The following is a 16,899-nucleotide window of genomic DNA, read 5'->3' as shown; positions in this document are numbered from 1 at the left end:
CTTCAACGTATGTGCTGAGGGACGCACTGGAGCTCGGTGCAGTCACCGTGAGGGCTTGGTGGGGGAGGACCATTCTTCTCCTACTGGAGAGGGAGGGGCTGAGTGGGGAGCATGAAGCCCCTCCATTACTGTAGTGTCGTTAGCGTACCGCCCCGGAGTGCCACTCGAGAGGAAGCACATGAAACATTACTGTGGGTAAGCAACATCCATTGTCAGCGGTCCCCACCACCCAGGCCGTGCTCTTTTCTCACTGCTGCCATCAGCTGAAAGGTGCAGGAGCCTCAGGACTCACAGCAGCCGGTTCAAAATCAGTCACCACCCCTCAGCCATCAGGCTCTTGAACAAAAGCGGATAACTGCACTCACTTAAGGACTCTTATCGTGTTACTTATTGCCGTTTATTTAAATATCAGCATTTGCAGTTTGTCGTCCATCAGTCCTCTTTACAGTTCCTGTTCTATGAATTTGCTAAGTATACCTGCAGAACAAGGATCTCAGGGTTGGATGTGGTGACTTTACTTTGGGCAGTGCTGTTAATGTGTATGAACATAACGGACAATGTTTCCCATATTGCTCTATGTTCTGTATGTAAAGAATAAAACCCACTAATTCTTATAATTTTTATTAACAAAGTAAACTTTATTCATAACAAAAAAATTATATCATGATATGTATTTATCTAACAACTGTACAAATCTCAGATAACAAAGGTTTGTCAGAGGTTGTAGAGACAGACAGTGAAAATTTCACACTTTGAATTGCTCAGAAATATCCTTACCTGACTGTATTTAAAGCTACAATAACTGGCCCCTGTTTTTCAGTCACTCAGTGACTGAGACAAACTCTGCAGACGCGAATGAACCAATGTTGCACATTTTCTTTTCCCTGGAAAAGTTATTGGGTGAGGGCGGGAAGAATACAGAGATGCTGCTGAGGTCAAAGGTCAGAGACCAGCCGCTTTGTTGAGCACATGAACAAGGCTGAGGGGCTGAGCGGCCTTGGGGGCCAGAGCTCCCTACCAAACAGGCTCTCGTTTCAGGGAGTTCCACGACCACTTTCCTTTCGGCTTCCATCTTACGCTGCGCTATCCACTGTGTGGAGGTCAATTTCCGACGCCATGGGAAAGCTCCTAGTCCCTGTTAGCGATTTGGGGATGGGGAAAATGCTTCCCACCCACTTTATGGGCTTGGGCCCGACGTTGCCATGCAACTGTCTTTCCCACCGGTGAGGGAACACCCATCCAGCGTCCTGTGGCCCCCTGCACTCACTAATAGAGGTGTATAGTTGCGGGGGGGGGAGGTAGTTGAGTCCACAGAAGGGGCCTGAGGCACAAGAAGCACGACAAGCAAGGAAAACTCGGAGGGTGGGGAGGTGGGGTGGGATAAGGCCTCTCTGCCTCAGTTGGCCCAATGGCCCTGAGCAGAAGTCCACCCCACAGTCCAAATCCAGCCTCTTCCCTGCTACTCAGTCCAATGGAAGAGGCTTGCCTGTCTCTCGGGGCACCCGAGCGGGATCACCTTCCGGGTCACTGTTGGATGTAGAAATAACCTGGGTTCATGACATTGAACTGAGAGGCCTCCTCTTGGCAGTCAACGTCCAAGGGCTGGGTGCTGGCCTCCCCTTGGAACGGAGTCTCGGCCGTGGCCTCCTGGCACTTGGGATCTTGCTGTGCCTGAGGCCCCTTTATCAGTTTGACTGTCAGGCTTTCCGGTAGAACCTCCGCATGGCCTTTGACCTTGACCGTGGCCTGCCACTTCCTTCTGTATCTACGGACGATAAGGGGAAAGCGGTTATTCTTTCCAAAGGCGGTGGAGAGGTAGGGAAACAAAATGGCCAATCGGCCCCTCCCAGCCCTTCCGGCACCCCAATTGAATTGCAGCTGGAATAAGTCAGTTCACAGGTCCTAAAACGTTGACTGTTTATTCCCCTCAGTAGATGCTGCCTGACTTGGTAAATTCATCCAGCTTTTTGAAGGTGTGGCGGGAGGGAAAATACAAAAGCCCGTAAGCACATCCCACCAGGATCAAGGACAGCTTCTATGCCACTGTTACAACCATTGAATGGTCTCCTAGTTCAAGACGGACACTTGCCCTCACAATCCACCTTGTGACTCTTACACATCTCTGCCCGCCTGTCCTGCACTTTTGCTGTAGCTGTTACACTTCACTCTGCGCTCTGTTACTACTTGACCTTGCTGTACCTCGATGCACCGTGTAATGATCTGATCTGTGTGAACAACGCGCAAGACAAACTCTTCACTGTATCCCAGGACGTGTGACAACAACAACCCAATTCTCATTCCATTGACTTTCCAAGTTCCAGGCAGGTTTGTGCGGGATCTTTCCTTGCACTTAACCCTTGATGACACACTTGGAAGTTTTTTTTTAAAACAAAAAAACACTTTTCCTCGGAAGTGAACTCCCTCCCATCTCACAGCATTTGGGAGGGAGGGTGGCAAAGACCTCCCAGAACAATACTGCTGGTTAAGTGCAGGGAAAGATCCCCCACAAACTCCCGGCGTGGCCCAGCCGTGGCGGTTAGAGAAGGGTGCAGATATGAGGGACCTGGCAGCAGAAGATCTCAGCTGGAGGATAAGTTAATCATGGTTGGTCAAATCCACCCGCCGCTCTGTTCCCTCTCCATAACCCTTGAAGGCCATTAACTGTATGGAGTTCCCTATTCGGAAGCTACAATAGATCTATATTGAAGAGGGAGTTCAGGATGACTCCACAAAATACCAAGTGCGAAACAGGGTTTGGACAGCTATTCCAGAATTGTGAAATATTTTAACTTTCATGGAACACATTGTGTTATGAATAAGAATAGAATTTTTCAAAAATAACAACATCCAGAATCCTATATTCATTAGAGGGCAGCAGGGTGGGGTGGAGGGAAGAGCAGTTTTCCAACTTTGGGAAGGGCCTGCTCTCCAATGGACTACAGCTCTTCCCATTCACTCCCACTGGGATCTCACCCCTTTCCATTCACTCCCACTGTCTACACTCCCAATGGACCTCACCCCTTCACATTCACTCCCACCATCCACACTCCCAATGGGACCCCATCCCTTCCCATTCACTCCCACCGTCCACACTCCCAATGGGACCCCGCCCGTTCCCATTCACTCCCACCATCCACACTCCCAATGGACCCCAACCCTTCCCATTCACTCCCACTGTCCACACTCCCAATGGGACCCACCCCTTCCCATTCACTCCCACCATCCACACTTCCAATGGGACCCCTCCCCTTCCCATTCACTCCCACCGTCCACACTCCCAATGGGACCCCATCCCTTCCCATTCACTCCCACCATCCACACTCTCAATGGGACCCCGCCCCTTCCCATTCCCAATGGGACCCACCCCTTCCCATTCACTCCCACCGTCCACACTCCCAATGGGACCCCATCCCTTCCCATTCACTCCCACCGTCCACAATCCCAATGGGACCCCACCCCTTCCCATTCACTCCCAATGGGACCCCACCCCTCCTCATTCACTCCCACCGTCCACACTCCCAATGGGACCCCGCCCCTTCCCATTCACTCCCACCGTCCACACTCCCAATGGGACCCCATCCCTTTCCATTCACTGCCACCGTCCACACTCCCAATGGGACCCCGCCCCTTCCCATTCACTCCCACCGTCCACACTCCCAATGGGACCCCGCCCCTTCCCATTCACTCCCACCGTCCACACTCCCAATGGGACCCCATCCCTACCCATTCACCCCACCGTCCACACTCCCAATGGGACCCCATCCCTACCCATTCACCCCACCGTCCACACTCCCAATGGGACCCCATCCCTACCCATTCACCCCACCGTCCACACTCCCAATGGGACCCCGCCCCTTCCCATTCACTCCCACCGTCCACACTCCCAATGGGACCACATCCCTTCCCATTCACTCCCACCGTCCACACTCTCAATGGGACCCCATCCCTTCCCATTCACTCCCACCGTCCACACTCCCAATGGGACCCCGCCCCTTCCCATTCACTCCCACCGTCCACATTCCCAATGGGACCCCATCCCTTCCCATTCACTCCCACCGTCTACACTCCCAATGGGACCCACCCCTTCCCATTCACTCCCACCATCCACACTCCCAATGGGACCCCACCCCTTTCCATTCATTCCCATTGGGACCCCACCTCTCCCCATTCACTCCCACCGTCCGCACTCCCAATGGGACCCCACCCCTCCCCATTCCTCCCACCATCCACACTCCCAATGGGACCCCACACCTTCCCATGCATTCCCAATGGGACCCCACCCCTACCCATTCACTCTCACCGTCCACACTCCCAATGGGACCCCACCCCTTCCCATTCACTCCCAATGGGACCCCACCCCTCCTCATTCACTCCCACCATCCACACTCCCCATGGGACCCCATCCCTACCCATTCACCCCACCGTCCACACTCCCAATGGGACCCCATCCTTACCCATTCACCCCACCGTCCACACTCCCAATGGGACCCCCATCCCTACCCATTCACCCCACCGTCCACACTCCCAATGGGATCTCACCCCTTCCCATTCACTCCCACCGTCCACACTCCCAATCGGACCCCACCCCTTCCCATTCACTCCCACCGTCCACGCTTCCAATGGGATCTCACCCCTTCCCATTCACTCCCAATGGGACCCCACCCCTTCCCATTCACTCCCACCATCCACACTCCCAATGGGAACCACCCCTTCCCATTCACTCCCAATGGGACCCACCCCTTCCTATTCACTCCCACCGTCCACACTCCCAATGGGACCCCACCCCTCCTCATTCACTCCCACCATCCACACTCCCAATGGGACCCATCTCTTCCCATTCACTCCCACCGTCCACACTCCCAATGGGACCCCATCCTTTCCCATTCACCCCACCGTCCACACTCCCAATGGGACCCCATCCCTACCCATTCACCCCACCGTCCACACTCCCAATGGGACCCCATCCCTACCCATTCACTCCCACCGTCTACACTCCCAATGGGACCCACCCCTTCCCATTCACTCCCACCATCCACACTCCCAATGGGACCCCACCCCTTTCCATTCATTCCCATTGGGACCCCACCTCTCCCCATTCACTCCCACCGTCCGCACTCCCAATGGGACCCCACCCCTCCCCATTCCTCCCACCATCCACACTCCCAATGGGACCCCACACCTTCCCATGCATTCCCAATGGGACCCCACCCCTACCCATTCACTCTCACCGTCCACACTCCCAATGGGACCCCACCCCTTCCCATTCACTCCCAATGGGACCCCACCCCTCCTCATTCACTCCCACCGTCCACACTCCCAATGGGACCCCATCCCTACCCATTCACCCCACCGTCCACACTCCCAATGGGACCCCATCCTTACCCATTCACCCCACCGTCCACACTCCCAATGGGACCCCATCCCTACCCATTCACCCCACCGTCCACACTCCCAATGGGATCTCATCCCTACCCATTCACCCCACCGTCCACACTCCCAATCGGACCCCACCCCTTCCCATTCACTCCCACCGTCCACGCTTCCAATGGGATCTCACCTCTTCCCATTCACTCCCAATGGGACCCCACCCCTTCCCATTCACTCCCACCATCCACACTCCCAATGGGAACCACCCCTTCCCATTCACTCCCAATGGGACCCACCCCTTCCTATTCACTCCCACCGTCCACACTCCCAATGGGACCCCACCCCTCCTCATTCACTCCCACCATCCACACTCCCAATGGGACCCATCTCTTCCCATTCACTCCCACCGTCCACACTCCCAATGGGACCCCATCCTTACCCATTCACTCCCACCGTCCACACTCCCAATGGGACCACCCCTCCCCATTCACTCCCACCGTCCACACTCCCAATGGGATCTCACCCCTTCCCATTCACTCCCACCGTCCACACTCCCAATCGGACCCCACCCCTTCCCATTCACTCCCACCGTCCACGCTTCCAATGGGATCTCACCCCTTCCCATTCACTCCCAATGGGACCCACCCCTCCCCATTCACTGCTGTTGCACGGGAAGCTGGTGTGGTGTCACTCACCTGATGAGAATAACGGTGAACAGGGTGCTCACAATGACCAGGCACAAGACCATGAGGCACAGCATGTAATCCGGGAAGGATTTCCGCTCTGGTTGTTGGGACTCTTTTACGGAAACAGGAAGCAGCGCCATATTAGCCCCACGTTTGCTCTATGTGTCTGACGCTGTCGAACCCTCACCCCAACCAGAACCATAACCGTTACCTTAACCCCTCAGTGTTACCTAGACTTCACCTAGACCCTTGCCCTCCCACGGATCCCATTCCACTCAGCCCCCAGGAACACTCACATCACTGTCCCTCAAGCGACCCCAAACCCTACAAAGGCTCTTCTGCTCAATGAATTGAAAAAGAGTTTCAACCCTCAAAGGAGTCACACACACACACACACACACACACACAGAGTCATTCACAGACACACACACACACATGCAGTCATTCTCAAGACACACTCTGACAGATAAAAACAGACAGACACATATTTACCCACAGAGTGAGAGACTCAGCGTGCTCACACATTGACCCTGGTGACCCGCTCCTTCCCCAAAATGCAAACGAAGTTTGCACCCCCTCTTCTTCCTCATTCATTGCTGCATCCCTTGTCCCTATGGTCTCACCTTCCTCTACTCTCAACACCCTCTTCCCTCACTCCAGGATCTAATGCAGGTGACTGAGGGGATGCAGGTATGGGTAAGAACAAAGGGATGTATCTGTGTGACTGGGTCTCTTGTTAAAAACAACGGGGTAATGATCACACTGCCCACAAACCCAGACCTCGAACCTGACGTCAAACTTAACCCTAACCTTAGTCCAACACTGAGCCGAGTCCTAGTTCTCACCCAACCCCTAATGCTAAAGCCAACAATTCCCGAATTACCCTCCTGATTTGGATCTCAGGATTTCTGCAGCGGGGAGTATCTTGTAGCAGGATATTTACCCGTTTGGGATGACTGGGGTCCAGAGTCTCCCTCAGCTGCTGGGCCATGTTGCCCTGCCTTGGTGCGGTGCTGAGGTGTGACGCATGGTGCCCGAACGGGAATCTGTTGGCTATTCCATGGCGGTTTATGGGATCTTGCTGTGCACAGAACAGCAAGGGAGGCTGGGAGTGCGGCTGGTCAGAGAGGAAGGGTGATGCTGATGTAGTGGAATAGCCCAGGAGGACTGACCTTGGGCTCCCAATTACAGACCACCCAAACCATCCCCCATGAGGGGGTTGTGGGATCACCCAGTCTCAACTTCCACCCCCAGTCCCTCACCTTGCCCTCTCATTCCCCTCCTTTCTCATCGACCCCTCTCCCTCTCACTGCCCTCTCCTCATCACCCCAATCTCTCTCTACCTTCCCCCATTCCCCTCCCTTCACCCTTATTATCCTCCCCCATTCTCTCCTTCTCCCTCACCTCCCTCACTCATCACTCCAATCCCTTACCACTTTCCCCCTCATTCCCCTCCCTTCTCTCTCACCTCCTACCCCCTCATCATCCCAATCCCTCTCTCCTTTTCCATCATTCCCTACCTTTCTCCCTCATTTTAATCTCTTCTCCTTTACTCTTTCTTCCTTATCACTCCATCCCTTGTCTCTACTGCCTCACTTCTCTCCCCTCTCCTCAACGCCGTCCTCACTCATGACCCTCCCCAATCATTTCCCCCTTTCTCAATACTCTCTCACACAAAACATTCACTCCCCTCCTCTCACTCATCCACTTCTCTCACTCTGTCTCCTCAACCCATCTTTCTCACTCCACAACCCCATTAACCCACTTTCCCTCCTCCCTCCTTCCCTTCTGCCCATTCCCTTCTCTCCTCTCCCACTCCTCCCTCTCAAAGATCACTCCCCCGGAATTACTCAGCTTGCGCTTACCTTGAATGTTTTTCTCCTCGAAAGAGCATTCCTCGCACTCAATGACTGTGGATGGGTAACCCTGTGTAGGAAGGGAGGCATTAGAAAATACCTCAGGGTGAACGTTGACACAGCTCTAGCCCCAAGTGACCGCAGGGGAAAGAAGCTCGGAAACCGCACAGGACCAGGCTGACCTGCTCACTGAGTGAGGGCCCCTCTTACAGAGCCAGTGAGGGGGTTATGGAGAAAGGGAGGGGTGGAGAGGCTTGGGGAGGTTGTGTAACCAGAGGGAGGGGGCTACACTGAGGGCTGTAGGGGCCATGAGGGGTTACTGAAACAGGGAGAGGTGTAGGGGTCAGGGGGTCAAAGGGTGTTACAGAGTGTGGAGGTTCTGTAGGGGACAGAGGGGTTATAGGGATGGGGAGGTGTGTAGGGGACACAGGGGTTATAGGGACTGGGAGGTGTGTAGGGGCCAGAGGGGATTATAGGGACGGGGAGGTGTGTAGGGGCCAGAGGGGATTATAGGGACAGGGAGGTGTATGTAAGGGCCAGAGGGGGTTATAGGGACAAGGAGGGGTTTAGAGGCCATTGGGGGTTAAATGATCATTGTTCCAATTAACATCTTCATTGTTCTTTGGGTAGACCATTTAAATAATGATGGTTCGGGATGTGCAGTTGAGTTTTGAGATTTGTGGTTGCATGGTTTTACTATATAAAGGAGTATTTCAAGTTCCGTCATTGTCCTATCTCCTGGCTTCAGTTTCATCAGTAGTTCTAGGTGAGCGAACACAACCAACACCCAATGAGGTCCATAACGATACTGACATTCACCCAATGAGGTGCATAACGATACTGACATTCACCCAATGAGGTGCATAACGATACTGACATTCACCCAATGAGGTGCCGTACGATACTGACATTCACCCAATGAGGTGCCGTACGATACTGACATTCACCCAATGAGGTCCATAATGATACTGACATTCACCCAATGAGGTCCATAATGATACTGACATTCACCCAATGCTGATTCAGGAGTTGTGTTTGAATCATGATTTAAGCATTACAAAGACATATTCTGGGTTGAGTTGCCAGTAAAAATAACTTGTGGATGACATGCACACTTTATTCTGAAAATTGTGTACGGCTGAACAAGAGTGTTACTTCAACTTGACTCTGCCTAATAATCTGCATAAACTATCATTTGATGAAATTGTCCAACAGTTACCAAGCATTTTTGGAGAGCAGTCATCTCTCTTCAGTGTTCACTACCAATGCCTAAAACTCATTAGACATGACGCTGAAGACTTCATCACATTCGCTGGTATCGTCAGTCGTGAACGTGAAAAGTTCAAGCTGGGTAACATGACTGAATCACAGTTCAAATGTCTGATTTTATTTGCAGATGAGCACTTCGCAACGCAGATTTTCTCAAACAGCTCCTGGCCAGGCTGGAGCAAGACCCTGATTTGACTCTACAATCTGTCACTCAAGAACTTCAGCATTTGATTAGCTCGAATTACGATACCAACCTGGTCGAACAGAACCCTGTCAAAGCCATTTTCAATGGTCCAGACATCATCACTCCAAGCAGCCAAACTCAGCTTGTTGAAGCTGCGTTACGCAAGAAACTGCTAACACAAGAACCACATTTGCAGCAAATGCCAACACCGTGGTCACAAAAGAAGGCTTTTGTCATCCTTCACTGTCTCGTAGACCAGTGAAACAAGGCAGGGAGTTTTAAAACCCATTTAAGTCTATTAGGAATTTAATGGTCATGTTCAAAGTTGATTTCACCATCAAGAGACAGTAGGTCAATGTATTTGACCAAGTTACAACCTGATATGGAGTCAGACATCACCATTATCTCCAAACTCATGTGCTGGGCACTTGGAACCTCACTAGTCAAATCAACTCATCACTCGGCCTGTAGTGCGGAGGGAGGAAGTCTCCAGCTGACTGGTGAACTGCAGTGCACGGCGAAGCCGAATGGTGCGTGTTTCCTCACAAACCAGCCAAATCTGAATGTCCTTGGCATTGAATGGACGGACAGGCCCGACCCCTGGATCTGTAAGAAGGCATTGGGCCTTCAAATTACGTCAGTCGACGCCATCCCTCCGTTGGTGCTTGAGACCATTCAATGAGGGCTGCAGCAGCAATCTTTCAAAGTTTAGGCTGCTGCACCAACCTGCAAGCAGAGCTCCATCTCCGCCCGTCCTATCCTTCAGGACAGGTACCGTACACAGCCTCACCAAACGTGGAGCAAGATCTAGATTGTCTGCAACAAGCTGGTGATCAAAGCTGTCAGGCTACTCGCGCTGGGCAGTCATTATCAAGAAAGCCTAAGGTGCAGCAAGGTTGTGTGTAGACTTCTCATCTGGTCTCAGCGTGGCCCTGGAGACACACCAGCACCCATTACGTACAGGCACTGGTGACTCTCTTTGCAAAATTCAACAGTGGATTTGGCTGAAGCCTATCTCCAGATCAAGGTGGCGGAAAATTCACAGGGGCTTCCCACCATTACGACTCAAAAGGGGTTGTTTTCCTTCCTCCGTCTCTTTTTCGGTGTAAAGGCAGCTGCTTCAATTTCCAATGGTTTATGGACACCATGCTGACAGGTATTGACAGGGTTACTGCTTACTATTGTGATGGGCACGCATCAGGCAGAACCATGCCAACAACTGGACCACCTTTTCAACAAGCTACAAGAATTAGGATTGTGACTTCAGGCAGACAAATATCGTCCTGATGTCTTCAATTAAGTATCTGATCCCAAAATCATCACTGCTATCTTAAAGATGTCAGCAGTTTAGGATCATTTTGTGCATATTCAGTCATCTTTCAGCCTTCCTCCCAGTGATGCACCGGCTGAGAGAATCACTCAATGCCCTGCTACGTGGAAACAGTCCAGACAAGGTCCAAAGGCTTTTGATCAGGTGAAGAATACGTTGTCATCCGACCTTCTCGCAATGCATTTCAAACCAGAGTTACCAGTTGTCACCTCAATGGACGCGTCAGACTACGGGAGTGGTGTCGGGGCTGGGAGGGAGGGGGAGGTTTAACGGAGATAGGGAAATGTGTAGGGCTGGAGGGAGTTATGGAGGGGTGTAGGGGCTGGAAGGTCACAGAGATGGGGAGTGGTGTAGGAGATGGAGGAGATTATGGAGACGGGAGGGAGGTCGAGGCGGAGAGCAGTGAAAGGGTACAGAGATGTGGAGGGGTGAAGGTACCAGAGGGGTTTCAGAGATGGGGTGCTCACAGTGACAGAGAGGGGTGTAGGGGCTAGAGGGGGTTACATTGACAGGTGTAGGGGTCAGAAACACTTCTCCAGAAGAGGTCCGTTTTGGTCTTAGGAATCACAAGACCTACAAAAGCCGACGGTGGGAGAGGAGCTGACTGTGGGCCCTACCTCAGTGTCCCCCTGTGACACTATGTTCCTCCGGGGATCTATTGGGGAAAAAAATCACAAATCAGAAACCATTCTCCAACCTCCATCCCCTCCTCGCCGCTGTCCCTTGTTCTCTGCCCCTCTCTCGCTCCCTCACCCAAATTACTGACCTTCAATCTGTCCCTCCCTTCTTCTCCCTTCCATCTCTGCCCTCTCATCTTTCGCCGTTCACTCTCTCTCCCTGCAAGTCCTTTCTTCACTCCCTCCCTCCTCTTTCCTACTCCTTCCCCTTCCCCTGCGTCCTCTCTCCCTCCTCCTTCCAACCCTCTCTACCTCCCATGCATCCCCTCTTCCTCCCTCAACTTCTGTCTACTTCATTGGTCCCTTTCCCTCCATCCCCTCCCTTCCTCCTAACCCCCCATTGTGTGATTAGCTTAAACCTCTAGGGCAAGTGAGATCACACAGTGCTCCTGGATGTTGGGGCAGGTTGACTGGTTCCTCGATCCCCCCATTTTCCCCCTCCTGTTCCTTTCTGCAAACCCTAAAATCACAGCCATGGGAAACCTCGCGTACCTTTAGCAACTCCTCCCTCCTAATCCCCACTGCCCTTGAGCTCTGGCTGACAGAAACTCACCCGGTTCGGATGTGAGCAAGCAGGGGAGAGGTGTAGGTGGGAGGAAGGCGCGGTGGAGAGGAAGGCATGGTGGGGGGAGGAGGGTGCGGGGGGGGTGGAAGCTGTGGGGGGGGGAAGGAAGGTGCCGTGGGGGGAGGGTGCGATGCGGGGGGGGAGGGTATGTGGGGGATAAGGAAAGGGGAGTGGGGAGTAAGGGGAAGGACATATGTGGGGGAGAATGGGAGGGGAGAGGGGTGAGGGGAAGAGTATATGTAGGGGAGAGGGGAGGGTGTGTGTGGGGGAGAGGAGGGAGGGGCACGAGGAAAGACTGGATGGTGGGAAACTGTGGAAGGAGAGGTAGAGCAGGAGTGAGAAGATGGAATGAGGGTAAAAGGATCTAGACAGGAGTGTGGGAGGGAGAGTGTGGAGAGACAGAGCGAGAAGGGAGAGAGAACAAAGAGAACGGGGAAAGGGGCAGAGGGAGAGCGGGCAGTGGGTGGAAAGAGAGGGGAGAGGCAGTGTGTGCAGGGGAGATCCAGTGAGGAAGGAGGTCGAGCTCCCAGCTTGCCTTACCTGCCCAGGGAACGCCGAACGCCTCGGGGCTCCACTCACTCCAGGAGCCGTGGTTAAACTCCTCCTTGGCCCGGACTTGTACGGTGTAGTTCCTGTTGGGTAGAGCGTCCGCGATCAGGAAGTTGGTGTCCTTAACGATGGCCTGGGGGGAGGGAGAGGGAGGATCAGCGATACACACCCCCGTCTGGTCCCTGCGTTCTCTGTCTTGCATCTGTACCGTGGTCAGTGTTCTACAGCGGGGAGTTGGGAGTTCTAGTCCTGGAACCGTTGTCAGCAGAATGGGAAGAGGTGACAGGAATGAACGGGGGGGTGGGGGGGAATGAGGCTAAAGAGGGGAACACAGTTGAATTGACAATAAACTGGACTGGTCAAAGAACACTGAGGCTGTCTACAAGAAGGGTCAGAACCGTCTCTATTTCCTGAGGAGACTGAGGTCCTTTAACATCTGTCGGACGATGCTGAGGATGTTCTACGAGTCTGTGGTGGCCAGTGCTATCATGTTTGCTGTTGTGTGCTGGGGCAGCAGGCTGAGGGTAGCAGACACCAACAGAATCAACAAACTCATTCGTAAGGCCAGTGATGTTGTGGGGATGGAACTGGACTCTCTGACGGTGGTGTCTGAAAAGAGGATGCTGTCCAAGTTGCATGCCATCTTGGACAATGTCTCCCATCCACTACATAATGTACTGGTTGGGCACAGGAGTACATTCAGCCAGAGACTCATTCCACCGAGATGCAACACAGAGCGTCATAGGAAGTCATTCCTGCCTGTGGCCATCAAACTTTACAACTCCTCCCTTGGAGGGTCAGACACCCTGAGCCAATAGGCTGGTCCTGGACTTATTTCCTGACATAATTTACATATTACTATTTAACTATTTATGGTTTTATTACTATTTATTATCTATGGAGCAACTGTAGCGAAAACCAATTTCCCCTGGGATCAATAAAGTATGACTATGACTATACAGAAGAGTACAACACAGGGAACGGGCCTTCAGCCCACCACGGTAAACCTGCCTTGCCGCAGACGGCTGTGGACACCAAGTCACTGGGTATATTTAAAGCAGAGGCTGGTAGGTACTCGATTAGTCAGGGTGTCAAAAGGTTACGGGGAGAAGGTAGAATGGGGTTGAGAGGAATGATAAATCAGCCATGATGGAATGACAGAGCAGACTCGATGGGCCGAATGGCCTAATTCTGCTCCTGTGCCTTCTGTCTGCGCTGAACATAATGCCGAATTAAACTAAATCTCTTCTGCTTACATGATGCCCAGATCCCTCCATTCTCATGTTATGTGCCTGTCACGGGCTTCTTACACACCTCCATCATATCTGCCTCCGTCACCACCCCTGGAAGAGTATCCAGACACTCACCACTCTCTGCGTAAAAAATCTGCCCCACGCATCTTCACTTAAACTTTCCCCTCTCACCTTTTGACACTTCCACCCTCGATTGAAGATTCTACTATCCATTATACCGAAGTCTCTCAAAAGGTTAAAAACTTCTAAATGGCTGTGGGGGTTGTTCCGTGTTGAGGGGAGTGAAGTTATCCACACAGATTCAGGAGCCTGATGGTTGAGGGGTAATAACTGTTCCTGAACCTGGTGGTGTGGGTCCTGAGGCTCCTGTACCTCCTTCCTGATGGCAGCAGCTAAAATCGTTCATTGGCCTGGGTGGTGGGGGTCTGTGAACGCAAATGCTGCTTTCCTGCGGCAGTGCTCCTTATAGCTGTGTTCACTGATGGGGAGGGTGTTGCCTGTGATGGACTGGGCTGCGTCCGCCGCTTTCTGCAGCCTTTTCCATTCCTGGGCATCGGCGTCTCCATACCAGACCCTGATGAAACCAGACAGGGTGGTGAAGGTGGCACTTGGCACAACCGTACCAAGAACCGGAGTTGGGATGTGGTGTTGCACTTGTACACGACGTTGGTGAGGCCACATTTTGTTTCATTTATTTACTTAGATACAGCGTGGAGTTGGCCCTTCGAGTTGCACTGCCTCAGCGACTTCACAACCCCGAATAACCCCAACCTAATCACGGGACGATTAAGCCCCCAGTGCGTCTTTTGACTGTCGGAGGAAATTAGAGCTCCCGGGGAAAGCCCGTGGGGAGACCCCTTACAGCGTGGCGCTGAATTGAACTCTGAAATCTGGATCACCCTGAGCTGTAATACTGACAGAGTTACAGAATACACGTGGACCAAGATGTTAACTGTCCTGTGCTATCACCAGTGGGATCATCAGTTGATCTGCCACCTGTCTTCAGGAGTTTCGGCCCGCTTGTGATCAAGTCTCCCTCGAGGTGGTGGGCGCGCTAACGGCTATGCTACTGTGGCACCAAAATTCCCTGTTGGAGGGTGAACAATCCAATGTGTTGGAGCCAAGTACCTGTTCTCTGTCTGCTTGTGAACACGTTAACTATGTTATTATGGTAAATAGTCACATGAATGAAAGTCTGGTGAAAGTGAAGGGAAGTAAGTTACCTATTCTTGCTTATCCGCGTCAGGGACCAGTGGGAGCCCTACCTTTTGCAGACCGCTGAAATAACGCTTAATATCGCTGAATTGTGCCTAGCTGACACTTAAGTATGCTTACGTTTCATTGCTTTTGTTACTAAAGGTTTCGACTTGTGGAACAATCTTTCTGACGGTGGTGTCTGAAAAGAGGATGCTGTGTAAGTTGCATGCCATCTTGGACAGTGTCTCCCATCCACTACATAATGTACTGGTTGGGCACAGGAGTACATTCAGCCAGAGACTCATTCCACCGAGATGCAACACAGAGCGTCATAGGAAGTCATTCCTGCCTGTGGCCATCAAACTTTACAACTCCTCCCTTGGAGGGTCAGACACCCTGAGCCAATAGGCTGGTCCTGGACTTACTTCCTGGTATAATTTACATATTACTATTTAGCTATTTATGGTTTTATTACTATTTAATTATTTATGGTGCAACTGTAACGAAAACCAATTTGCCGCGGGATCAATAAAGTATGACTATGACTGTGACTATCACTATGACTTAGAGCTGGGGGTGCGTCATGCAGGCTAGCGGCATTTGTTTTGATTTGGTATTGCCGCTACACAATGATAGGAACAGCTGACGTCGAAGGATCAAGAAGTGGAGCTGCTATGAACACTTGTCCGACACTGGCCAGTTATCCCTGTGGTAACTTCTCTGACACCTCCTGCTCAAACCCCAATCCGACCGGAAGCCAGAGGCCCTCAGGGCTCGCCTTCCCGCCTCAGCAGGCAGCTTTCTGGTTAGGGCATGGCTTGCATCAAAAAACAACATTTAACAATTCTGAAGAATTACATAAAAATATGTTAGAGGTTAATGTACAGATATGGAATAAAATGTCCAAAAATATATAAATACCAGCAACACACATCAAAGTTGCTGGTGAACGCAGCAGGCCAGGCAGCATCTCTAGGAAGAGGTACAGTCGACGTTTCAGGCCGAGACCCTTCGTCAGGACTAACTGAAGGAAGAGCTAGTAAGAGATTTGAAAGTGGGAGGGGGAGGGGGAGATCCAAAATGATAGGAGAAGATGGGAGGGGGAGGGATGGAGCCGAGAGCTGGACAGGTGATTGGGAAAAGGGATATGAGAGGATCATGAGACAGGAGGTCCAGGGAGAAGGAAAAGGAGGAGGGGGGGGAAACCCAGAGGATGGGCAAGGGGTGTAGTGAGAGGGACAGAAGGAGAAAAAAGAGAGGAAAAAAAGGGGAAAAATAGATAGATAGATAAATAAATAGGCTATGGGGTACGAAAGGGAGGTGGGGCATTAATAGAAGTGAGAGAAGTCAATGTTCATGCCATCAGGTTGGAGGCTACCCAGACGGAATATAAGGTGTTGTTCCTCCAACCTGAGTGTGGCTTCATCTTTACAGTAGAGGAGGCCGTGGATAGACATACCAGAATGGGAATGGGACGTGGAATTAAAACGTGTGGCCACTGGGAGATCCTGCTTTCTCTGGCGGACAGAGCGTAGGTGTTCAGCGAAACGATCTCCCAGTCTGCGTCGTGTCTCGCCAATATACAGAAGGCCACATCGGCCAGCATGCATGTCCGATATAAGCAGCAGTAGAAGAAGTGGTTTAAATTGCCTATGGTACAGTGACGGGGTTATTAGATAGAGAAGGGTGAGGCGGGAAGGGCTAACTAGAACAGTTGATCAGATTAATTGCCTGGATGGAATGGCTTTTTGTTTCAATATCCCTGCAGCACTTTCCCGGAGGGAGCTTTTGGAAGAGGTGGTTTGCAGGGTGGGTAGTGTCTGCATTGATTCTTCCTGCCTGTCTGGACACACACAAGTCCTACAGTGATGGTGGACTGCAGCCAGTGAGCTTTCCTGCTGAGCTGACAGTTCACTGTGGTTTTTGTGCTTTGTGAGAGGATGCTGCACCGAACCAGACAGTGATT

At 52.0% G+C, this 16,899-nt stretch overlaps 1 protein-coding gene across 3 annotated transcripts in view; it reads right to left on the bottom strand.

The window, feature by feature from the left end:
* Positions 1–678: 678 nt before the first annotated feature.
* Positions 679–16,899, bottom strand: part of LOC134337534 (interleukin-6 receptor subunit alpha-like) — a 64,220-nt gene continuing 47,999 nt past the window's right edge. For 2 of the 3 annotated variants that reach the window (XM_063032638.1, XM_063032646.1), the window contains exons 6-10: positions 12,475–12,616; positions 11,310–11,347; positions 7,919–7,979; positions 6,063–6,165; positions 679–1,765 (exon numbers count right to left, since the gene is read on the bottom strand). In XM_063032638.1, the coding sequence (XP_062888708.1) occupies positions 1,525–1,765; positions 6,063–6,165; positions 7,919–7,979; positions 11,310–11,347; positions 12,475–12,616 (585 nt within the window). In that variant the 3' untranslated portion in view covers positions 679–1,524. Of the gene's footprint in view, positions 1,766–6,058; positions 6,166–7,918; positions 7,980–11,309; positions 11,348–12,474; positions 12,617–16,899 lie in introns of those variants that run through there. The other variant, XM_063032656.1, reaches the window with a different exon arrangement.

Source organism: Mobula hypostoma, chromosome 2 (genome assembly GCF_963921235.1).
Source record: "Mobula hypostoma chromosome 2, sMobHyp1.1, whole genome shotgun sequence".
Taxonomy (NCBI): Eukaryota; Metazoa; Chordata; class Chondrichthyes; order Myliobatiformes; family Myliobatidae; genus Mobula; species Mobula hypostoma.
Note: the sequence above shows the minus strand (reverse complement) of the source record. Positions and strands in the feature narration are given on the sequence as shown.